At 39.3% G+C, this 17,467-nt stretch overlaps 1 protein-coding gene across 1 annotated transcript in view; it reads right to left on the bottom strand.

The window, feature by feature from the left end:
- Positions 1–17,467, bottom strand: part of DIAPH3 (diaphanous related formin 3) — a gene marked incomplete in the record, with an annotated part of 517,573 nt that overhangs the window by 416,549 nt on the left and 83,557 nt on the right. Inside the window, 3 exon segments of the mRNA XM_034758385.1 lie at positions 134–270; positions 5,641–5,710; positions 5,796–5,870. Of these exon segments, the coding sequence (XP_034614276.1) occupies positions 134–270; positions 5,641–5,710; positions 5,796–5,870 (282 nt within the window).

The following is a 17,467-nucleotide window of genomic DNA, read 5'->3' as shown; positions in this document are numbered from 1 at the left end:
GTTCTAAAATTAATACATTTGAAATTAAGATTTTCTAAAAATGGAGGTTTCAATAAACTTATTCAATAGATAATGACTATCTAAATACAATTAGAAGTTTTAAAAGGGTATATTGTATTTATTGTATACTTACATGTTTTCCTCTCCAACAATGCATATTGCAGACAGGAGTTTAACAACATCAGTCATCATGTTAGTTTGTCTGGGATCAATTGCTCTGGCCAACAACGAAAGGCTCCTTTCTTCTCCCATTATTCTTTCCAACCCATACTAACGTAACATCAACAGATAATGAAGGCTTAAGTTTTAAAAACTCATGCAAGCAAAATTGAAACTTAAGAAATAGCAAATGTGAACGATACTGACATATTGGTCTAATGGAATTTGTTAAGTGGCATTTTCAGTCTGCAAATTCTGCATTTTGAAATACAAACACTGAAGCTGGAGTAAAGAATAAGAATTTTCTTTTTTCTGCAAGAATCATGGATATCAATGCCCGATAGATGAAAATTTTTGCTCCAGTCCTCTTTCATATCAAGTTAATCAATATTGAGTGACGTAAAACAGACACCAAGATTGTCAATCATGTGCTTCACAAAATCCAAAAAAGATAAAAATGAATTGTAACAAAATTAACATAATTTTAATCAAAAACTTTGAAGAAATAATAAATTCTAAATAGCAGTAGCAGAATATGAATTAACTGTATCGTCCTCAAAGTTATGTTTCATTTAAACTTTTCCTTCTCTCAGTAATGAAAGAATATGAAGGATATGCAAAATAATTTACACTACACCACATCACTGGAAAAGAAAACTGGGTGTTCCCACAGAAAACACTTATCCGTAGGGTGATATAGTAACAGCCATATAAGGTTGCAACACAAATTTGCTGGGGATTGAAAGTTTTTTTTTCAATCAGAGATTTAATTTTATCTCTTTGCCTAGAGATGTTAAGAATCTAATTATTCCCTGAAAACCTCTGAATGCAGCACACAATATTCCAGTAAATGCTAAACCCAGGGTTGTGAGTTCAATCCTTGAGGGGGCCACTTAGGGATCTGGGGCAAAATCAGTATTGGTCCTGCTAGTAAAGGGAGGGGGCTGGACTCAATGACCTTTCAGGGTCCCTTCCAGTTCTATGAGATAGGTATATCTCCATATATTTTTATTATTATTATTTTTATAATTTGGTGTATAGTAAATTCACTAAATATCAATTTGAGTCCTTGTCAGATGGTACAGATATTTACAAACAAGCATAAACCATCATTACAATATAGTGGTGCACTTTTCCCAACTGTTTATTAAATATTTAATAGGGAAATTTGATATTTCCAGGCAGTTTTCATTGTTAAGAATAATTGAAGAGGTTAATGAAACACATTAAAAGGCCCAAAGCAAAATTTGCTTAGGAATGTTATTTTTCAACATCTGAAGATAAAAGAAAACATTAATTTATTTTCTAAAAGACCATTCTTAACCCTCTTAACAGTTGGATTGTTGGTCCTCATGTAGATGTGAAGACACTGAAGAGCTGCTATAGTCTATACTTGTGCAACACAAGACTCACAACCCCTACAATGACCTGAAAAATGAATCCCACAAAAAGTGGAAACATGGACAAATTGCTACAGAGAATACAAAAAAATAGAGTACGCGTATCGGGATAAAATCAGAAAGGCAAAGGCACAAAATGTGTTACATCTAGCAAGGGACATAAGACAATAAGAAGAGGTTCTATAAATACATTAGGAGCAGGAGATAGACAAAAGACACTACTTATTGGGGAGGGAGAGCTAATCAAGCATAATACCAAGAAAGCCAAGATGATGTTATGCCTACTTTTCATCATCAAGGTCAATGTCAATTGGGACCAGATGCTTAACACAATTAATATTAACAACAAATGGGAAAAGAATACAAGCCACAATAGGAAAGGAACAGGCTAAAGAATAGTTAGATAAATTAGATATTTTCAAGTTGGCAGGGCCTGACTAACTTCATTTTAGGGTACTTAAGGAACTAACAAAAGCAACCCTGGGAGCATTAGCAATTATCTTTGAGAGCTCCTGGAGGGTAGGTGACATCCCAGAGGACTGGAGAAGGGCACACACAGTACCTTTCTTTAATAAGGAGAACAAAGACAACCCATTGTTGGAATTATGGACCAGTTGTTCTCACTCTGATATCTTAAACACTGGAATACATTCTTGGGCAATCAATTTGTAAGCACCTAGACAATGACATATACAACATGGATTTGTCAAGAAAAAATCATGCCAAACCAACCTTATTACCTTCATTTACAGGAATACTGGTTTAGTGGATATGGGGAAGCAGTAGACATGATGCATTTTAATTTTAGTAAGGCTTTTGATACAGTCACACATGATAGTCTCATGAGTGATTTACCGGTAGATTAAATTAGGATTAGAATTCAAAATGACCTTGATGAACTATAGAACTGAAATCAACATGATGAAATTCAATACCAACAAATGAAAAGTACTACACTTTAGAACAAATTTACTATTTTGTATCAGAATATCAGGTTATCTGTACCTTTGTGGTGGTGTTCTAGTTAGAAACCTATTAAAGGGTTATCTCCATCCAGAAATCCTAGGGAAGACCCTCTCTGACACAGGGCAAGAAAGGGTTCAACAACTTGCAGGCTAATTGACCCAGATTCAACCTTTAGAGACATATTAGTATATAATGATTGTGGTTTTTTGAGTGTTTACATATATATTGTTTGGTTACATTGTCAACCCCTAACTGTTCCTATCTATCGCTGTATTCTGTTAATTCAGAGATCAAAAGGAGATCTTAACATTTAACTGTACTGTAAATGTAGTGATATCACGGTCTTCATTTCTCTTTGAGGCATATAGTAAATTACCTGTAAATGATGGGAGATAGGCAATTGCCTTATATTAATCCATGTAGCTAACTACCAGGGATACTTACAAAATAGGAGGATGCTTCAAAGACACTATTCTTCTTCCCCCAAGGAACACCTGCTGTCAAGAAGCTGACAATAGCATGACAGGGATCTGTAAAAACTCTCAGACCCAGATGCTTTCATTTCAGATCTACTTAAGCTTCATCAGGGGAAGTTTGAGTTGCAAGACTGAGGTCTCCAGTTCCATTTTGGATCACCCGGATATTAAACATTGGATTGTAACCTATGGACTAATTCTAAAAGGGCTTTTTGAAACTCTAAAGCTCACCATCTCTACTACGAAACTGACCTAAGAAATCTATTCATATCTGTATGTACAACGATATTTTAACCAATTCTCTCTTCTTTTTTTAATAAATCTTAGCTTAGCTAATAAGAATTGGCTGTAAGCATGTATTTGGGTAAGGTCTGAAATATTCATTGACCTGAGGAGTAATGTATCCAATCCTTTGGGATTGATATTACTTTTCTATGATGAACAAAATTTTCAGTAATCCTCATCATGTGTGACCTGGCTGTCTGGGTGGGAGCTCAGGGCTGGGTTGCTTTAAGGGAACTGTATTTTTGGCTTCTCAGTAACCAGAAAGATATTATAGAAGCTGTTTTGTTGCTGGCTTATTGAATCTAAGCATTAGAATAATCACCAGTTGGGGGGGGGGGTGTCATCTGACCCATTCTTTGCAATTTGCCCTAGCTGAGCACTCTCTTCATGGCTCCCCTGGGGCCCCAGTCACATCCCCAAGGAACCATCATTATTCAGATATTTTGGGATCTGATGGGAGTTCCTCAATAGGTATGTCAATACAGACAGGACACATCTTTAAAGTCATATTCCCACTGCCACTTTTTGGAGTATTTAGAAACAGTGAACTGATGCCTGGATTGTTTATAAAGGATATTTCTAATAAGGCATCAGAGTTTAGCAATTTATAGTGGGGCAAATGATCGGTCACCTTGATCCTGAAATGTCAAAGACAGAACAGGAAAGACAAAGTGAGCCCATATTATTGCATGAAGGTGGGAAAACATTAAGGACTTATACAGAACTGAGGCTGGCTGGTCATGGCCATTATTGCTTCACGAGAGTTATCTCATCCAATTCCAGTTTGTGGCAGTCAAAGACACACAGTCAGGATTCCCTCCTGGTGAATTTGGGTCCCATTCACTCTGGATCCGGGCAACGACTTCTGCATTGCAAAAGGAATCAACTGGGATGCAGGGATACAGGTGCTTGGTCAGTGGCATCTGAATGTATACAGGTCATATATGTGGCCGCAGTTGAGACTGAAAGACCAATGGTGTTAGTATACTATGTTTTTGATGTTTATCCAATTTCCTGGAGCAAACAGACAGATCACAAGAGTTACTGTTTGAATCTGTAGGCAAAGAATTGAGTTCTGGTACCTCAGGGAGGAAACCAGTCTACCTAGATGTTCACATTTGGGTATCAGTGGTGAGGTGATTCTGAGCTGGCATGGAAGGGGCATCCTGATGCTCTTCTTACACTCTTTGGCAGCCAGGAAGTAACTATGTAAAAAGATTATTGTACACTTAGTTGAAAATAATTTGAGATTCCGTAAGGGAGCTGACTTAACCATCAAAGCAGAGAGAGAGAGAGAGAGAGAGAGAGAGAGAGAGAGAGAGAGAGAGAGAGGGCAGATCCACGACCTTTTTCCCAGGGTATCTGTAAACTTGTCTGAAATGCTACAGAAGAGGATATGAGGAGACCACCCCAGGGCTTCATGGGTTGATATGGCTAAAAGATGTGTGGTTTGGGAGATGGATAAATTTGTATGAAACTAGCGAGGATCAGACATTTGACAGTAATGCCAAAGGCCTCATGAAAAACAAGTAGTACCAACGTGAAGTATCATGACAAAGAAATTGGAAGAGCTGTTCCTAGCACTGTGCAAAAGGAATACTTATGCTAAACAAATAGGAAAATCTCTTTATAATGATGCAGCATCACAGAAAAAGAGAAGCTCAATTTTCTTAGAAGTTTGAATTATGACTATATTTATTAGGCCATTATGATTTCAGTAGCTAAATATTAGCCTCTTGGGTTAATTTGTATTCTTTGTTTCTTCAAGAAAATTTAGTGGAAATTACATTTTATATTAAAACCACTACAGGTGATTAGGCTGTGTACTTAAACTCTGAAACCATGTACACTGTTCAAGAAATTAAATGAGGGTCTTGAAATTTTTTAGCTTTACAATCAGTATACAAATCAATCCATTGAACTATTAGCTAAACATGTTGTACAGATACTCAGCTTCTTGCTGAGGAATGAAACGGAACGGATGCTTTCATCCTAACAGAAGAAACAATTTCAAAGTTGGATATTGAAATAACATTTTCCACATTAAACTTGTCATTTAAAGCAATTGAAAGAGTTGAACTTATTGACTATGTTTAATTGTCAAGATTCACAAATTTCAACTTGGATCAAAATATTTGGTTTGAGTATACAGCACAATCCACGCACATTAATGGATCTGGGCTTAAGGGGCTGAAACATAACAGTGGTTTTCTTTCAGATATAATATCTGAAAACCATCTAAGCAAATAAAGTCACTTCAGGTTAAACCATGGTAATCCATGTATCTAAATCATAATGTAGCATAGACTACCTTATGAATAAACTCAATTATTGAGTAGCAATAAATCACATACCTTATTATTCATAAAGGCCTTCAAACACTGTATGATCTTATGCTGACTCCTCTTCACAACTCTGTCCTGACTGAATTGATATAAAAAATTTAAGTTGTAATTACAATGTAATCATATATTACACAAAATTCAAGATTTACATAAAGCGTCCTTACGGTTTTGTTTCCACCAGTCTTTCTAAAACATCCAGCAACAATCCCAGTCCTTCATGTCCAAAGTTTTCAACCCAACTAGAAGAGAAAAAAGAAGACACCAGTTAAGTACATTTTTAATATCTCAGTATTTCAGATACTGAATTATTATTATGATTTGTATTATAACAACATCTAAGAGCCCCTGACACGGACCAGGACCGCCTTGTACTAGGTGCTGTGTAAACAGGACAAGAAGACAGTCTGTCCATCAAATTGCTTTGCATTTCAATCAGTTCTTTTGCACATGCCAAGAGAGCCTTCACAGATATACAACATAAAATAATAAAATTTAAACCTAAATCAAAACAAATGAACCCCAAATTCAGCAGAAATAATCCTGAAGAACTCTACTCATTCCTAGATCATTTGCAAAATAGGGATTATTGATTAGCTCAAAGAAAACATTGCTATGATGCATGCTTTTCTAAAGCTAGCCACCAAGCCCTGTTTTTGGGGAAAATAATTTTAAAATTTAAGAAATCTTCCTTATTTCAGAGTAAAAACAGTATTGTGTATTAGCTATGCAAAGTTCCAGGATCTCCGGGAAATCTCAGATTCTATCATTGTCAATCATTTCTTTCCTTTGCCACTTCATCAAGTTTGCAGTTCTATCCGAAATCTGAATCCATATGGGTATTTCTGAATATATTTTTAGAAAACTTTCTGAAACAATGAAAATGTTTTCTTTGGTACATAAAACAAAAATTAAAGGCATCATGCTCTGATAAATATTTTGGCATAGAGAATGGATTCTAATAAAATACTTATTCTTTCTCAATCCAAGCAAAGCGTGAATTAAAGAGTTTGTTATATGTTTTAAACACTCTCTCATTAGTAAATTCTTTGACTAATAAATTACTTCTGATAGAATTCTAGTAATGTTATCTTGAAACATAATACCATTTTCTTTTACTTCATCTGAGTAATACTCCTCTTATAGGAAGAATGCAGGCCCAGAATTTTAAGCAGAAGGCTGTTGAATTCTTTCAAATAGCAAGCACTCACTCGCAAACCCAGGTTCAGCCCTATGATAGCTATGAATTCATTAGTGCTTTAGACAAGACTTATTTAACAACTTCAGTCCCACACTTGTAATATTAACTCCTCTTACATATTAGCAACTTTATTGTAATCAAGAGATTTCCAGAAATTGGATTAGAGACCCAGACTTCCAAATATTCATGGTATCTTACATTTTCAAGTGTGTTATGGTTATAAAACACAGAGAATGATAACAGGTATTTAGGAAAAACAACAGGAGTACTTGTGGCACCTTAGAGACTAACAAATTTATTAGAGCCTAAGCTTTCGTGGGCTAGTGCCCACTTCTTCGGATGCATATAGAGTGGAACATATATTGAGGATATATATATACACACACACACATACAGAGAGCATGAACAGGTGGGAGTTGTCTTACTTAATTGGCCTCTCAGAGATGGTAAGAGAAAAATTTTTTTTTGAAGTGATAATCAAGCTAGCCCAGTACAGACAGTTTGATAAGAAGTGTGAGATTACTTACAAGGGGAGATACATTCTATGTTTCTAATGGCTCAGCCATTCCCAGTCCTTATTCAATCCTGAGTTGACTGTATCTAGTTTGCATATCAATTCCAGCTCAGCAGTCTCTCGTTGGAGTCTGTTTTTGAAGTTTTTCTGTTTTAAGATAGCCACCTGCAGGTCTGTGATAGAATGACCAGACAGGTTAAAGTGTTCTCCCACTGGTTTTTGAGTATTATGATTCCTGATGTCAGATGTGTGTCCATTAATTCTTTTGCGTAGAGACTGTCCGGTTTGGCCAATGTACATGGCAGAGGGGCATTGCTGGCACATGATGGCATATATCACATTGGTAGATGTGCAGGTGAACGAGCCCCTGATGGTATGGCTGATGTGATTAGGCCCTACGATGATGTCACTTGAATAGATATGTGGACAGAGTTGGCATCGGGCTTTGTTACAAGGATAGATTCCTGGGTCAGTGGGTTTGTTCAGTGATGTGTGGTTGCTGGTGAGTATTTGCTTTAGGTTGGGGGGTTGTCTGTAAGCGAGGACAGGTCTGTCTCCCAAGATCTGTGAGAGTAAAGGATCATCTTTCAGGATAGGTTGTAGATCTCTGATGCTGCGCTGGAGAGGTTTTAGTTGGGGGCTGAAGGTGACAGCTAGTGGTGTTCTGTTATTTTCTTTGCTGGGCCTGTCTTCTAGGAGGTGACTTCTGGGTACTCTTCTGGCTCTGTCAATCTGTTTTTTCACCTCAGCAGGTGGGTATTGTAGTTTTAAGAATGCTTGATAGAGATCTTGTAGGTGCTTGTCTCTATCTGAGGGATTGGAGCAAATGCGGTTATATCTTAGAGCTTGGCTGTAGACAATGGATCGTGTGGTGTGTCCTGGATGGAAGCTGGAGGCATGTAGGTAAGTGTAGCGGTCAGTAGGTTTCCGGTATAGGGTGGTATTTATGTGACCGTCGCTTATTAGCACAGTAGTGTCCAGGAAATGGACCGCTTGTGTGGATTGATCTAGGCTGAGGTTGATGGTGGGATGGAAATTATTGAAATCATGGTGGAATTCCTCAAGGGCTTCTTTTCCATGAGTCCAGATGATGAAGATGTCATCAATGTAGCGCAAGTAGAGTAGGGGCGTTAGAACAACGCTTCCTTAGCTCTCATCCCCTAAGTCAGCCATAAAAATGTTGGCATACTGTGGGGCCATGCGGGTACCCATAGCAGTGCCGCTGACTTGAAGGTATATATTGTTCCCAAATGTGAAATAGTTGTGGGTGAGGACAAAATCACAAAGTTCAGCCACCAGGTTAGCTGTGACATTATCGGGGATACTGTTCCTGATAGCTTGTAGTCCATCTTTGTGTGGAATATTGGTGTAGAGGGCTTCTACATCCATAGTGGCCAGGATGGTGTTTTCTGGTGTATTTAGGAGAATCAAAACTTTATTTTAGAACGAAGAACAAAATTAATAATACTTAATTTGTTATAGCAGTCTAGGATGATGACCCAGCAGATGGTTAGATTTGAGAATATTTTCACTGCAAATTTGACAAAATGCAAAGAAAGTACCAATATGAGATTTCCAAAGACAACTACAGCATTCGACCCAATGTTTAAGAATCTGAAGTGCCTTCCAACATCTGAGAGGTACGAGATGTAGAACATGCGGTCAGAAATCTTAAAAGAGCAACACACTGATGCAGAAACTACAGAACCTGAACCACCAAAAAAGAAAAAAGTCAACCTTCTGCTGCTGGCATCTGACTCAGATGATGAAAATGAACTTGCGTTGGTCCGCGCTGCTTTGGATCGTTATCAAACAGAACCCATCATCAGCATGGATGCATGTCCTCTAGAATGGTGGTCATAGCATGAAGGGACATATGAATGTTTACCACATCGGGCACAAATATCTTGCAACACCAGCTACAACGGTGCCATGTGAACGCCCGTTCTCACTTTCAGGTGACATTGTAAACAAGAAGCGGGCAGCATTATCTCTCGCAAAAGTAAACAAACTTGTTTGTCCAAGCAATTGGCTGAATAAGAAGCAGGACTGAATGGACTTGTAGGCTCTAAAGTTTTAGAGCATTTTATTTTTGAGTGCAGTTTTTGTTGTTTTTTTTGGTACAAAATTCTACATTTATAAGTTCAACTTTCGTGATAAAGAGACTGTATTACAATATATGTCTGAGGTGAATTGAAATACTATTTTTTGTTTCTTTTTTACAGTGCAAATATTTGTAATCAAAAATATAAACTGAGCACTGTACACTTTCTATTCTGTTATAATTGAAATCAATATAATTGAAAAATGTAGAAAACATCCAAAAATAGTTAAATAAATGGTATTCTATTATTAAACAGTGCGATTAATCATTATTATTATTTTTTAATCTCGACAGCCCTAATTAGAATTGGAAATGGTGCAGAGAAGGACAACAAAAATGATTAAGGGTATGGAACAATTTCCATTCGAGGAGAGATTACCAAGACAGACTGCTCAGTTTAGAAAAGACAACTAAGGGAGGAGATTTTATACTGCTGTATCAATCATGACTGGCATGCAGAATAGGGCACTGTTATTTTACCCCTTCACGTCACACAGAAACTAGGGATGATTTGATTAAATTATAGGCAGCAAGTTTAAAACAAACATAAGGAAATACTTCTTCACACAACACACACTCAGCCTGTAGAACTCATTCCCCTGGGAGGTAGTGTAAAGGCAAGAAGTTTAGCTGAGTTCAAAAATGAATTAGTTAAGTTCATGGAGGATAGGTCTATCAATGGCTACAAGCCAAGGTGGTCTGTGAGAGAGAGAGATTTTGCAAAACTGATAGTAAGGGAAGCCTGGGTAAAGTCTGGCAATTTATGGCAAGGGGAGAGAACGTAGAACTGGTGCAGATTTAAGCTTGTGGTGTACTGTCTGTCTTATAAGGTGATTGGTCTTGTGATCAGGTGTGCGTCTGTGGATGGAGAAGTCATATTAGATGCTCTAACTTTTCATTTCCTTGGTTTTGTGATAGATAATTTCAGGCTTCGTTATAGATTAATCTCTGAAGTAGTTCAAGAAGAAATAACATGTTTGTGTGACTATTAAAATGGATTAAGGAAAGTGCGATAGTTGTGGAATCTATATATAAGTTTATGAATTGTGGTTATTTTTATTAAAATCCTGTATCACTGTATGCCTCTATGTGTCGGAAAGTTGGATAGAAGAACGTGAAGGAGACAGGTAGGGAGAAAAGGTCAGAAGCGGGAGGAGGCAACTGACTCAAGTAGCAAGAGAGAGACTCCATGATTCAAAGGAAAAGCTGTGTGCTGGTTGGGGATCCTGGACACACTAATGGACTGACCAATCCCAGAGCATACTCAAGACGGCTGAGAAAGCTGAGGCACAGATGGCCTATAGATGTTTTATTATTTTGTTAATATCTGTATATCTCTTGGTATCTAAATTAAAGAGTGATTAGTTTTGGAACTATTGCAAAGTCTGTGTGCTCCTGGAGGGGAAAGTGTAAACCAGAGTGCTCACAAGCTTGGGAAAGAGTGTGCTTAAGTAACTGGGAAGTCTGAGGGAACCTAGTCACAGCCTAGGCAGTTGGACTGCAGTATCTTAGCTCTTAGAAGTGGGTGCTAGATGGAGGAACTACACCTCAAAAGAGTACCTAAAAATCCAAAGTCACAGGCAGTGCCTGGACTCGACTCAAACACAGGAAGCTTAAATGCACACGGCCCCATCATGTTGGCCCAAAACACCATCCTGCCATCCTGGTGATTGACCAATGGGATTTTTTTTTTTTTTTTTTTTTAAACCAGGACTGTGTTTAGAAGATTTGTTTAGTGGGGAGGGTGCTAGGCTGGAACTCATGAGACACTGCCACACACTTCCTGTTTGACCTTGGACAAGTCACTCAGTCTCTGTCTCAGTTCTCCACTTAGTGCTTTCTTACCTTATAGGAGTTTTGTGAGGATAAATTGGTTAAACATTGTGAGGCACTCAGCTACTATGGTAATGGGGGCCACATAAGAACTCTAGGATAAGATACTGAAAACCTGCATTGTGATACAGCTGTTACAAACCCTAATTCCCTTCTCTGGATATGCGTAAGAGAACCAGAAAAAGTTTCTGAAAGCCTGCAACACTGTGTTCTCCCTAAGGAGTTACTGCCTAAGAGCTTGTTTAAAAAGTTGAATAGTTAATTTATTGCTTACATTGTATATTTGTAATAAATGTAAGAATCTGTATATTAAGCAATTGTGTAGCATTTTCTTTGAATACGAGTAGGAAACTATTAAGATTTAAATTTAGGATTTTGAATATGCTAATCCTGAAGGTTTAATTCTGTGCAATGCTTTCCGAAAAAAATTCCAAAATGAACCATGGCACATGCTTTTACAAAGGGATAACCTGAGGTGCAGGAAAAAGAAAGCAACAAGTGTTTATACATAATTTGCACTTAAAAAAAAAAAAAAAAAAAAAAAAAAACACACAGCTACTCTTTTGCAAAGGAATCCAGCACTGAAATCTCTGGTCACACATGTATTGTTTTTATTTAATTACTATACAAATTATTTAAATGATTTTCCTTTCAAAAAAATGGAAGTCTGTTCAACTGTGCAACTAATTTTGGCAAACTGATTTTGGAAATCCACTCACCCACCCCATTCCAGTGGAAACAAATAGGAGTGGACCCCTTTAATTTTGAGTTACCACTTTCTGTTAAAGATGGATAATGCTCTCCTTTTCCTTTCTTGTCTCAGTTTATTTTTAGTAAGTTCACTGAATATATTATTTGTAGAGTGAAGTTCATTTATATTAAAGCAATGGCTGAAGAGAATACTTAAATTAAAAAGATTAAAGCTGGTTCTTAGATATGAGCAGATATTTCTTACCATCTCAAAATCTAACATTATGATTAGCTGTTCTCTGCTAGCTGTTTTAACATTGATTCAAATACTTAAAAAGAAACTCTTAAGATGAAACAATGCAATTAATTTAAAAAGAAAAGCAACTTACTGAAAAATTCTGGAGATAAAGCACCAACAGAAAAAATTTATTTCACTATTACTCTTCCTAAAATTTGGAATAACGCAATATGTTCATCTAAAAATTGATCCCCAAATCTATGACAATCTTCCTCCCAGCTGCCAATCCATCTAAAAAAAAAAAAAGAAATTAACTAGCACCTTAAACTTCAGTACACAACTTCCTGCTGCACCCAAACAACCCAATACCCTAAGGTACTGAGATAGGACCTGTTGGTTAGACTGAACCCAGGAAGGGCTGCAGGGACACACCAACTGAGGGTAAGATACGCCCTATTGGACTGTGACGGGACTGAGTCCAGGAAGAGCTACAGGACATCACTGAGGGCTTTGGAATAGGCCCAGTTGGACAAGGTACCCCGGAAAAGTTTTGTTTCGCACATGCACTGTGTGTGACTCGGCCGGAGGACTGAGTCACCGAAGACCCGCCTGACGAGTACAGCGGCCACACCATGAGCAGAGGAAATTAAGGAAAAACTGCAGGCGCGCGCACACACACTCAACCAGGGACGCTCACAAGACGCAAGTGCACCCCATTACAGAAGAATAAAAACATTAACTGTTTAAATGAACCAGCTAACATTGTTAAGCTTTCAGTTACATCATTTACAAAAACAAGCACTTAAAAGTAAGAAAATTAATAGTTAATGACATCTGGATTAGGACTGTTGAGGGTATGTTATACAAAACACGAAGCTTGGGCTCTGACTCAGGTTTAAAGCCAAGCCTTCCTTCCATCCACACAGAAATCAGTCTGACTCAGACCAAGGACCTCTCTGGACTCCAGCCCACAAACACCACTAGGAGGGTGGGGTCAGAACCGAAGCCCCACTGTGACACAGATAAGAGACCAGGTATTTTGCAGTGTGGACACATCTCAAGTCCAGGTTGCCAGACTCAGATCTGGAGAGCCAGCCAATGTTATCCCACAATCCCCAAGAGTTGTGTTTCTTAGCTCTTCCAGCCCAAAGTTCCCATTTGCTTCCCAGGAAGCAGAAGCAACCTCCTGGTTCTAATGCAGCTGCTTGGCATTTAACCCTTCATTTCCATGTGGACTGCTCAACCGGAAACACAGTCAACCCTAATGTGTAAAGTAGTTCTGCATCAAGTATGCAGAGAGCTGGCCAGAGGAACACTGACAGATTCTGGTTAACCTATGGTACAAGGCAAACAAGTAATACAACTTCAGCAAGATACTACAGAGTTGTATACAAGCAGTTGGCAGCACTGAGGATCAACCCAACAACAAAACAATGCAGACAACTTGTCAAGTGGCTGAAGACACACTACTAGAAAGTCAAAGATGCAAATGGCATTTCTGGGAAATCCATCTTCCTGCCTTTTACGAGGAATTCAACCAGGTACAGTATGCAACCAATGGTGCATGATAATCTGCTTAGGGGGGATGGCACCCATATGACACCTCAGTCAGAGTCACTGACAGAGAAAAACCAGCTGCCTGATGAATGGCAAGCAGTGACCCTGGTGCTGGGCCATAAACTGAAGAGAGTATGCCACTGGAGCAGCTACAGCACATGCTGAGTCGACACTCAGAGGAGTCATTTGGGGAGAGCCCCAAGGAAAAAGCAAGCTGCAGAACCAGCATAAAGGCAAATCACCAGAGCCAGACCCGGACCCTGATAAGTTTCTTCTGCCATGTTTGTATTTATTAATACATGGATGGAAAGGATTTCCAGCTTATGGCCCTATTAAGTTATTAATACAAGCCAGGGATTTGGCATGTTTCAGTTCAGGATGAAATTCATGCTATTCCCCTAGCATCCCCTCCTCCCCTCTGACATGACACGAGAGTCAAAAGGGACACAGCAAAAAAGAAAAAGGTTAACCAAGTAGCTATGAATTTTTTTTTTTTTAAACTAGCTACTCACTGATTGTTATGAGCTGGGGCTCCAAAACTAATAGCCTCATGTATCCCTCCTGTCAAATAAAATGCATGTTAAAAATCTGCTATGCCCACACTGACTCACACCACCTGTAAACTGAGTCCCTCTCCTAACTGGCTGTTATGAGTCCAAATAAAACCAGAATGTGTATTTGGTCCATAGCTGGCTTTAACATACAAGTACAAATAAAAGCAGAGAGTGGCTGTCAGTCTGTGTTACGAGGTCCCATGGTAGTCAGTTGGTTCTGTGCATGGACATAGAGAACTTGTAAGAAGCCTGTCCTGCATCTCCATGCCAAATCAGCATCTTGTTGATTTTGCCACAAATTTTCATCCATTGTGGCTGGTGATGAAAGCAAAACTTTTCACAGAGTAGGAACTCCAGATAGTTATATTCTGGAGCAGGGCATACTTACTAGGGCCACCTCTGTTACTCACAAGCCCCTCCTTTACAAGATATGCTGGTCACTAGGTGCCTAAATAACTGCACAACATACACAGATGGGTGCCCTCAACTGGATTTGAATAGAAGTTCACATTCCCACTCAGGGACCTCCAGAATATGAAATTTCTCTAGAACTTGCCCTGCCTGGAAGAACTGAAAACCACAGCTATTGATTAGGCCAGTTGTAAGTCCCACCCATCTCCCCAGAAAAATGAAAGGGATGTAGTAATCATTTCAATTGAATTTTGAATTCTATTACCATGATGTCTGATGGCTTTCAATGTTTTGGCACTATTTATTGTGTTGAGAGTTTTGATGGTGGATGGTCTTCCTTTCTGTTTTTTACATTGGCACGTAAATACCCGTGTAAAATAATTTTGAATTTGCACACAAGGCTACAGTAATGTTAGAAGTGGCACAAACTGTAATGAATGTCATCACATGTGCAGACTCACATAACCTTCATAATAAAAAAACCTTAGAAATTGTCATCACAATAATCTCTAAACTGAGTTGCAGTACCTGGCCAGCACCAGTCATGCATAACAGGTACACTGTCTAATTGTGTGTACTGGCTCAGAAATCCAGTAGTGTCTTAAGTCCACTCCTGGTGAAAAGGTTCCCCACTTTGTCCTCGCAGACATTCTGCAGAACACAGCACATTATAATAATGTGGACTTCTTTAATGATACTGGCATGCATAGCAGGATATCAGTCTGTCAAATGTACATTCCATCCCCATCCTACAGCTAGAGAATGTGTCACTTCATCTTCTTTGGTCAGGGGCTCTGAAATCAGGATATGGTTTCATAAGCCATGGCAACAGGGAGCAAGCAGAGTGCCCTAGAATAACAGTGAGGACAGTGACTCCATTTATGATGTCATTCAATGGAAATAATATCCCAGCTTCTCCACAAAGATAAAGTTGTGATCTCAGGAACAACCTGGCATCAAACCCCCTTCCAGTGAACGTCATATTAGTGTCCATTAATCTGCTCCTATGGTTGACCAGGGCCTGCCTAACCATAAAGTAGTACCCATTGCAGTATGCTCCTTGCAGAGGGCAAAACCAAAGGCACATGTCCCAGCAATGACCCCAACACAGTTTGGAAAGCCCATTCTCTCAAAGCCAGTAATTATTTCACAAATTGTTTTTGATGCCCAGCACCTTTGAGTAATCACTTCACAAACACTTGCCACAACCACCCCACAGTTGATTTGCCAAGTCCAAAATGGTTGGGCCATGGACCTGTAACAATCTGGTGTAGGCAGCTTCCAGATCCTATAGCAACCTGCTTCTAGAACAACAGCCGCCTCTCTCATATGGTGCTAAAGGGTTGGGGCAAGGTAATCACACACCTCTGCTTCTTCATGTGAGAGTTGTGGGCCCAGTGTCGATCACCCCAAGTCCACATGACTATGTGATCTCACCAGTCTGTGCATGTGGCCCTACTTCAGAAGCATCGGTCTACATAGGAGCAATGTGCAGCTAATGTTACAGGCATGAGCAGCATCAGCTGGATTGCAGCTGGCATGTCAGTATCCCCTTCGAAGAGGTGCCTTTGGCAGTTCACAAACTGCCACCAGAACCACCACCTCCACCTGACATATGCTTTGCCTGATTTCTAAAATAGAACTGCTTGATAGCATGAGGTGGAAAAGTTCCTCCACCAGTTTGCGTTCCATGTTGATGGCCCCAGCTGCTGGGGGCATGCAGACAGAAAGTGGTTGGAGTGGATGAGTTGGCAAGCTAAAACCACCCAAAAAACTTCTGGGTCAACTCCTGCAGGACAGACAGACAAGTTCTCCCACAACTCACTGTGAACCAACCCCTAGAGTCATTTCAGCTTGCAAGGAACCCTAAAATACAATAGCGTATGCCCACAAAAGCTGAAATTCTGACTCAGGTCTGCATAGTACAGTACGGCGGCACCAGCACAGTTGTGAGGCCTAAGTTTTCAATACAGTGTGAATGCTCAAGCATGGGCTTGGAAACAGTCTGCAGACATGGGTCACAGAGACCTAGGCCTAATGTGCGGTTGTGTAGGCATAATGTGATGCTATTGCAATATAAAAAAAAAAAAAACTGTGATTAGGCCCTATGATGATGTCACTTGAATAGATATGTGGACAGAGTTGGCATCAGGCTTTGTTACAAGGATAGGTTCCTGGGTCAGTGTTTTTGTTCAGTGATGTGTGGTTACTGGTGAGTATTTGCTTTAGGTTGGGGGGTTGTCTGTAAGCGAGGACAGGTCTGTCTCCCAAGATCTGTGAGAGTAAAGGATCATCTTTCAGGATAGGTTGTAGATCTCTGATGCTGCGCTGGAGAGGTTTTAGTTGGGGGCTGAAGGTGATAGCTAGTGGTGTTCTGTTATTTTCTCTCACACATCACTGAACAAAAACACTGACCCAGGAACCCGATGCCAACTCTGTCCACATATCTATTCAAGTGACATCATCATAGGGCCTAATCACATCAGCCATACCATCAGGGGCTTGTTCACCTGCACATCTACCAATGTGATATATGCCATCATGTGCCAGCAATGCCCCTCTGCCATGTACATTGGCCAAACCGGACAGTCTCTACGCAAAAGAATTAATGGACACAAATCTGACATCGGGAATCATAATACTCAAAAACCAGTGGGAGAACACTTTAACCTGTCTGGTCATTCTATCACAGACCTGCGGGTGGCTATCTTAAAACAGAAAAACTTCAAAAACAGAT

The sequence above is a fragment of the Trachemys scripta genome, chromosome 1, assembly GCF_013100865.1.
Source record: "Trachemys scripta elegans isolate TJP31775 chromosome 1, CAS_Tse_1.0, whole genome shotgun sequence".
In the NCBI taxonomy this organism is placed as follows: Eukaryota; Metazoa; Chordata; order Testudines; family Emydidae; genus Trachemys; species Trachemys scripta.
Note: the sequence above shows the minus strand (reverse complement) of the source record. Positions and strands in the feature narration are given on the sequence as shown.